This window comes from Eufriesea mexicana, unplaced genomic scaffold (genome assembly GCF_001483705.2).
Source record: "Eufriesea mexicana isolate 0111107269 unplaced genomic scaffold, ASM148370v2 scaffold654, whole genome shotgun sequence".
Classification (NCBI taxonomy): domain Eukaryota; kingdom Metazoa; phylum Arthropoda; class Insecta; order Hymenoptera; family Apidae; genus Eufriesea; species Eufriesea mexicana.
In genome coordinates this window covers 1,853,717-1,862,080 of record NW_016908877.1, presented here as the reverse complement: position 1 = coordinate 1,862,080, position 8,364 = coordinate 1,853,717, and the positions used below count along the sequence as shown (strand labels likewise).

The window sequence follows — 8,364 nt, the reverse complement described above, 5'->3', positions numbered from 1 at the left end:
CTGCTAATACATCTTAATAAATCAATTCGGCAGTATGAAAATTAATAAATTTCCAAGTTTCTGTAATTAATGCATGAACATTTATGGCTGCACAACAAAGTTGGAATTATAGCAACATTCTTATACAATGTTCAATTTAATAATTAATATTTACATGAGCGGTTTTGTATTTCCTGTCTCTAATGATTATTTATATTTTCGTTTTCCTTCTTTATTAAATAAGATTGTTATAAAAAGCTGTTTTTCTTACATAATATGCTTATTATTTTGTAATAAATACATACTTGCATAAGAAAGCGTAAAAAATAAATCTTTTTATTAAGAGATTTTATTTACAATTGTTTATGTACAATGTTTCCATAGGCGAAAAATGAATAGAAAATAAAAAATAGAATGAAAGGAAACTAACTGTATAAATATGACTACAGGACAAGGGAATCGAACTACGGACCGCAGTGAAAGGAATTTTCGGTCGTCACCCTTAGGCCACAATGCTAGTTGAAAATAAGAGGAAATAAATTTACAGTTGAAGACGTAATACAACTTTAATCGTAATAATAATGATATATTTTCTTAAACTGTATGACGATATCTACAGAGCTGCAAAGTTTCAACTAAATCGGTGACCCGAAGGGTTTGCACTCTCCTTGTCAGTATACGTATAATACGAGAAATAGTGAAATTAAAGAGAAAAAAATACGAAATGACTATTATATAAATTATATTTATCCAAGGATGTAAAGTATTTGTCTTACCTGAATCGATACTGGAAATAAATAAGTAACACTAAACACGCTAAACAATAAGGTGACACTGCAGTTGAGTGGAACACCTAGCCAATGACTAATGACACGACGTCATGCATAGTGGCGATATTAGCGTCGGCTAGCTTAGGTGGTCGGTGGAGAAAAAATAAGGGGAAAGTTAGAATTAATTGGTTGCCTGTCTGTGGTTCCTTTTTATAGCAACATCTCTCTAGCAATTCTTGGTCGGTAGAAGAGAAATAATGGAAATACAAGTACATAAGGATTTAAAAGTTTATCCAGGATGAAATGAAGAAATATCGAATAGAGTGTTAATGTAATTCATACGATATATTGAAGCAAAAGTTCATACGTATAATTTCTCTTTCTCACTTTCCAATTTGTTAAAATAGTAATATTTCCAATTTTTGTTACTTTTACATGAAATATCGTTGGTCATAAAGTGCGATTCTTTTATTATGCACAATCCTGAAACAGGATGCAACTCACGCAGTCTTAAGTACCATTAGCATTAAGACATTAATCGGTGCTGCTTCTTGATTATTTAATTTACAACTTGGCTGATATCGTGGCCCTTGCTATACCTTAGGGGTTGTAATTTGGATATAACTCAACGTACGTATGTATATTGCTATTTGAACGGGATGTAGTAAAGATGAAAATGGTGATCAAAGAATTTACATTATAATGAAAAATTATATCGTGTTACTTTGAAACGCGAAGAATTTTTGAAAATCCATGTTGCACATCGTATTATCACATTTAGTTGTTTGCCCTAACGACGAGTAAATGAAAGCCAAAGTGTCGTACAAAGAACGTTTTCGACCATCATTGTAGGATACGAGTGTCGGGAATCGATAAAATTTTGCAAACGTTTGTGAAAGAAATATTATTCTCTAGCAAATTAAGTGTCTTTTTTGCCTCGAGTCATATATTGTTTAACATTTCTCGTTTTACATCAGTGAGCGTGGAACAAGTGTTTTACATACTTTTGTAGAAAGTTAACGTTTTAGATATTCGCAATGAAAAAGTGAATTTATAAATAAAGATAAAGAAATATAACAGACTGACGCGTTTCAATTGTGTTTTGGATTTGCTTTTCTTTCTTTACCATTCTTCTTTTTCTTTTTTATCATTCCGAGCGATCATATCACAGAACACGATGACATGTTAAAAAATTGTTTGATAGGATAGAACGTTTACCCTGTTCTGCGTGTATAATTTCGAAAGGAATCTGAATTGGGAAACAATGTGTGTTACCATTTTATTATAAATGTTTCTGCTACATTTTGTTGGCTAAATACCGATCACCAGAAAACACTTAGCAAAGCTGTATGTACGTACCTATCTACAAATTGTCACGTGTATGTATTGCATATGTTTGCTGTGTGTGTGTGTGTGTGGGTGTGTGTATATGTGTGCGTGCAGGGCGAAGTGATGTCACTGGATGGATGACGAATCAAACCGAGCTGAACCGAACCGGATTAAACCGGATCGGAATCGGTATTTCTTTCTCCCTCTATCGTTTTACTACTTACATAATAGAAAAATCACAAAAGCTTTTCGCCGGTGCGGCGCGATGAGGGCAACCGCGCGACACGAGCGAAGCATGCGCTCGCCGGTTCGAATCGCTGGTATTATTCATTCAGCTTTTGGATCTTACGATTTACTTGTACAGTCTCCCTCTCAAACTCGAGTTATTTTTCTTAAACATCAATCATCAATTTACATATTTATTTGACAAAGCAAGCGAGCGGCGAGCGGCGAGCGAGCGTATGAACGAACGCACGAGCGAACGAGCGAACGTGCGAACGTGCGAACGTGCGAACGAACGAACGGACGAGCGAACGAACGTACGAACGTATGTGTATTTATATCGTAACAGTGAAGTACCGTTTTCTCGCCTACTTGCATCTTACAGGGATATATTATTAACGCTACTGAAGGATCTTATTCTGTAACATTAATTCATAATCGCTATGGTAAAGATACAGTTTTCTACAATATCGTGTCTTTTTTCTTTTTATAACGGCGACTGTACCCGGAATTATACACAGTGCTGCTTCATTGATACGCGTGGTCATTGCGAACAGGTTCTAAATTCTTTTTTCTTTTTTCTTTTTTTTGTTCTCTTTACTCTATTTCTTTATGTCTGTCTGTTTTCCCTCAGGTTCCTTCTCCATTTTTCTTCTATCTCTTTTTCGTTTTTTTTTCTTTTTTTCTTTTTATACAGAAAGAAATCGACGAAGGAAGAGCTTTCGGATCGTAATTTGGGCGGCGATATGATTTGTCAGGTGAATCTTATGTTCGCTGCATTATACGTATCATTCGTCCAAAATCGCGTCCGACGTTGGAAAAGTATTCGCATGGAGAATCCAGAAGATACGAATATCGCTTCAATGCGAAGCTTCGTTTACGACTAGTCGAACGACGAGCGACGAACGAATCTCGTTTGTAACTTATTTGGATAATAAAAGGAAAAATATTCATCATGGTGTTACACTTAAACGCTATACGGATAGTAGTTAATCGTAGATCGAAAACTTGCTTTTCCCGAATTCGTTCTACGAATGTGAGAACGACATTGTCACAGATCGTTGATAATAATACTTGGTCGTTATCGGTTGTTTCCGGCGACTCGAAAGAACTATGCACCGGAGAAACATCTGTTGAACAACGAATATTTTATCGAATCGAAAACGAAGGCTTTGCTCGACGTTTGGAGGCACGTTCGTGTTTGTTTAATGCGTGATAGAAATGTGAAAAAATCATTCAAGTTTTGCATTTATTTAAATAAATTAGTCATTGCCTGTCGTGTAACGTAGTCGATTCATCTTAGGCAAATATAAAAAGATCGCGATATTCGAGTCTCGAACTTTCACTCTTCCGTTTCCCTCCTTCTACTTTAGTTTCCCTTATTTCCTTTCTTTCCACTTTCTCTTCCCTTTACTCCCTTTTCGTTCAACCATCTCCCTTTCTTTCTTTCTTTCTTTCATTCTCGCTTTTGCCCTTTCTAATTCCACATTTGCATTCTTGGTGTGAGGCTTCATCTATTTGGTTAATTTAGTACCTTCGTATATTATATTACGTATATACACCAAGTCTCTCTAGTCGCCTCTACATTTACAGTAATTCCTAATTTAAGTTCATTCAACCGCGAATATATCTGCGAATAAAAGGTTAAATAGCGTAGTAGTGTATAGCCAATTACAATACTTAAATATAACCTTACATAGTATCCTTCGTAGAAATAACAGATCTCGTTATCGACGATGTCGTGCGCGTGTGCATATTTGCTAGGTATATCCCGGAAATGTTTCGGAGCAAAGTACTTGCGCATCATCACTCGTTCGAGATACCAGTAGATTCGATCGAAGATAAATCTTAAGTTACGGTAATTAGTAACTCCACTTTCTCTATCTCTTTCTGTCACGTTCAACATTCTGTCCTAACATTATTGGTATGCTATTAATAAGAATAAAAAAACAAATAATAATACTACTAATCATAATAATCATAATAATCATAATAATCATAATAATCATAATAACCATAATAATAATAGTAGTAGTAGTGACGATGACGATAATGACGATGGTGATGACCAGGTTGACGAGAGATGGCAAACGACGACGAGCTGACGACGAGAGCGACGATGATGGCGGTGGTGGTGGTGGTTGTAGTGATAGTGATAGTGATGGCAATGATAATGATAATGATAATGATAGTTGTGGTGGTGGTGGTAGTAGTAGTAAGAGTAGTAGCAGGAGTAGTAGTAAGAGTAGCAGCAGGAGTCGTAGCAGGAGTAGTAGCAGGAGTAGTACGAGTGTCAACAGTGGTAATGGTAGCGGGAGTAGCAGTAGTAGTAGCAGCAGGGGTAGTAGTAATAGTAGTGGTAGTGGTAGTGGTAGTGGTAGTGGTAGTGGTAGTAGTAGGAGTAGTAGTAGTAATGGTAGTAGTAGTACTAATAGTAATAATAAATAATAAATAATAGTAGAATAATAATAATAAAAATGATAATAATGGTAACGACGATGATGACAACGATGACGAGAATGACGATGACGATGCCGATGACGATGATAATGAGAATAATGAGAATAATGAGAATAATGATAATAATAATAATAGTAATAATATGAGTAGTAGTAGTAGTAGTAGTAGTAGTAATAGTAGTAGCAGTAGCAGTAGCAGTAGTAGTGGTGGTGGTGGTGGTGGTGGTGGTGGTGGTGGTAGTAGTAGTAGTAGTAGTAGTAGTAGTAATAATAAAAATAATAATAATAATGATAGTAATAGTAATTAATAATGCGTTGATTAATTTGGCTGACGCCTAAAATATTTCATAGTTTTAAACTTACGATATAGATAAAAAATGAAGGTAAAAACATTCGAAAAGGAAAATGATACTGCGCGTGCGTTCTAATTCGCTCGAATAATATTTTGGAACAGTTGAACTTCTCGTTTCAATGTTCAACGAGTGATAAGTGTGTAAGATGCTTTCGTTACTAGTACAAGTCTACGTATTCCTTTACAGATTTCTCGAGTAGTTCCATCGATTATGTACAAACAGACCGCTTGTCTTCTTAAGTGTTCCTTAAATATAAAACATAATTTGAAATGTCAACGTTGCGAAACGGAAAGACTCTCGACGCTGTAGATATTCTGCACAATGCGCGCTCGAGCGTACGCTTTTCAGTTACAAGTATCGTTTTATCTAACGAGTGTCTACCGTTCCTTATTCATTTTCCTCCCTTTGCTTACGTACCCTTTGCTTCTTTACTTCATCATTGCTCGTAAAAAAAGTTTCTGTTTTATTAATACGCATGATTAGGCACAGTTAAAATACAACATAGTATTCCCCGTTAGAAAGTTGAAAATTCGACGATTCAGCAGAAAGAAAAGAGAAACTACAAAACGAAGAAAGATCGAGTATAATTGCGTAGAAGACGCGAATATAGGATTGGTTTAAGTTACGCGAAACGACATTGAATTTTTCAGTTGTACCGGAAACAGTATTGTAACACCAAGAAAATTGCCCTGTATACGTAATACTGTAAACGCGTAGCGTTCCAACTTGATGACGACCGATCCGGTATGATCGAGAGAGAGAGAGAGTACGGTAAGTGAGCATGGCTCGAGCAACTAATTACGACGATGCGAACGATACCCTCTCGGTGTATCGAGCTTGTCGGATATCATTCTTTGCGTACAAACGAAAAGAATATCAAACTATTACCGCGATCATAGCGCTCGACGATGGTGACCTGGTCGCGCGATACCATTCGTTCGTATCATTTCGCTTTCTTTTCTTTTTCCTTTTTTTTCCCCTTTTTTTTTCCTCCATTCCTCCTTTCGCCTCTTTCCCCTTTTCCGTGGCCATTGGGTTCTTTTACATTTCTGTCTCATCAGCACCTCCATTCACTCCCAAACTTTTCATCGTATTGTTCCGCGTTCGGACAATTTCACGAACAACTGACCACTTGTGATTTCGTTTTGGCACTCGGGAGTATTTAAATTCGCACGTGTACAACGGTCACGGATCACAGTAATTTCGAGGCTTCCAAGGAATTAACAGTATAACGATGTAACCGCGTTGGTAGATCGATGACCGATGATCGGTGATCGGTGAGAACTTGATTCAGTCGACGTTACTTTCGCTGTTTGACTGCGTCAGAACCGAGACAACTGTTTAAACGAATATCTCCCGGGTATTGGCTTTGGAACGTGGATTGGAACCAAAACTGGAATCGGAATTGGAATTGGAATTGGCATCAAAATCGGAATTGGTATCGATATCGGCATCGGTATCGGTATCGACATCGACATCGGCATCGGTATCGGCATCGGTATCGGCATCGGTATCGGTATCGTTATCGTTATCGGTGTCGTTATCGTTATCGTTATCGTTATCGTTATCGGTATCGGTAGCGGTAGCGATGTCGGTATCGTTGACGAGGTTAAAGTCCCAGAAGAAGGGAAAATGAAAGTTGTCGGTAACCGTGAATCCGTGTCATCGATCACGAGAGCGTTATGGGTTGGCGCGAGTAGTTAAAGCGCCTGTTGTCGGCAGTCACAGCTTGAGCTCGTTTGCTATCTTGCTAGCAATGTTTTTGAAGCAGATCGAGGTGCCTGAGATCCGTTTGAAACGTACACCGTTCAAAGAAAGTCGTGGCAGTTTACAGACCTCGATCTCCCAATGTACTTGGCTATCTGTCGCCGCGTCACCATGTGCGCACAGCAGCAGGAACCTTTCGCGTTGTTCGTACTGGCACTCGTTGGCGTCCAATACCTAAAGAATCGATCGACGTACATTAATAAAGCCGTTTCTACTTACCGTTATCGTGTATTATAAATATCAAACAAAGTTTCAGCGAAATACGCTGCTACTGCTATACTCTTCTTTTACGTTATATACGACGAACACGAAAAATTTTTAGCATGCGATCCAGTGCAATACCTTTCGAATTTCGGACATGATTTCGTTCGGATCTCGACTACTCGTAGTTTTCATACTCCAAGTGAAACGTAGGCTGCGTGGTTTAACCTGCTCATCGTTAGTGGTTGCTCCGCTGTAACAAAAGAATGTTTTAAATTTGTTCGATCAAGTTATGCGCGTCGGTGATAGGAAAATTTTCGAGCGAGTGAAACGTATCGGTGAGTTTCATCGCAATCGCGTATCGTTACCGGTTTATAGCCTGTGTTCTCGCGTCATACCCGCGTCTCTGTTCGTCTCTGTTCCTTTTGCCCCCTCGTCGTTTAAACATCATTCCCATACTTAGCGGAACGCGTGCATTAAAATTCCGTAAGCCAATGATCGTTGTGGATGCTTCAAAGGACGCAACGTAAAAACGTGACATGCGTGCATACATGCAAGTTGTGTCGAATCACGTTGACACGTTTACAGGAATGAAAACTACTACGTTACTCTCGAGAAACGTTCTTTGCTTGCGATATAGAGGCCAGTTAAACATTATTCGAATTTGAAACAGAGGCAACAACATTGCGGCTTTGTAACATTTTCTTTCTTCTTTTCTCCATTCGATTCCTTTCGTTTCGCTTCATTTCGTTTCTACGGTTACACGCAACTGTACACGGAACCTCTTTCCTACCTACGAACCATTCAAAGCACTCGAATCTTTCCTTTCTTTCTTTCCCTCGCGAGCGATCCACTCGTCGGATAACCAAGAAAACAATCCTTCTCGGCCTAACGCGTCCATTTTTACATTTTTACCTCCAAGGGACAAGAGAAGTAGGAAAAGAAAGATAATTGCAGAGAGACATCGAGGCAGATAGCTAGATAGATGGTTAGATAGACGGATAGATAGACAGACAGACAGATAAACAGGTAGATAGATAGAGAGAGAGATAGATAGATAGATAGATAGATAGATAGATAGATAGATAGATAGATAGAGAGAAAGAAAGAGAGAGAAAGAGAAGAATTTTTAAGCTAGAATCAATCTTTGTGTTTCAAATAATTTATTGAGAATTATTGTCAATATTTAACCACTTGCGATGGCAAGAAATTCACAGTTTCATGTGCGAGAACGGTCCAGTGTTTCGGTAACAATTACCTAACGACGTGTGTACCACGTGGTTG

At 38.0% G+C, this 8,364-nt stretch overlaps 1 protein-coding gene across 23 annotated transcripts in view; it reads right to left on the bottom strand.

The window, feature by feature from the left end:
- Positions 1 to 6,625: 6,625 nt before the first annotated feature.
- Positions 6,626 to 8,364, bottom strand: part of LOC108546523 (serine/threonine-protein kinase MARK2) — a 49,894-nt gene continuing 48,155 nt past the window's right edge. For all 23 annotated transcript variants that reach the window (XM_017898636.1, XM_017898638.1, XM_017898637.1 and 20 more), the window contains 2 exons: positions 7,222 to 7,333; positions 6,626 to 7,053 (listed from right to left, as the gene is read on the bottom strand). In XM_017898636.1, coding sequence (XP_017754125.1) covers positions 6,835 to 7,053; positions 7,222 to 7,333 — 331 coding nt within the window. In that variant the 3' untranslated portion in view covers positions 6,626 to 6,834. The remainder of the gene's footprint in view (positions 7,054 to 7,221; positions 7,334 to 8,364) is intronic.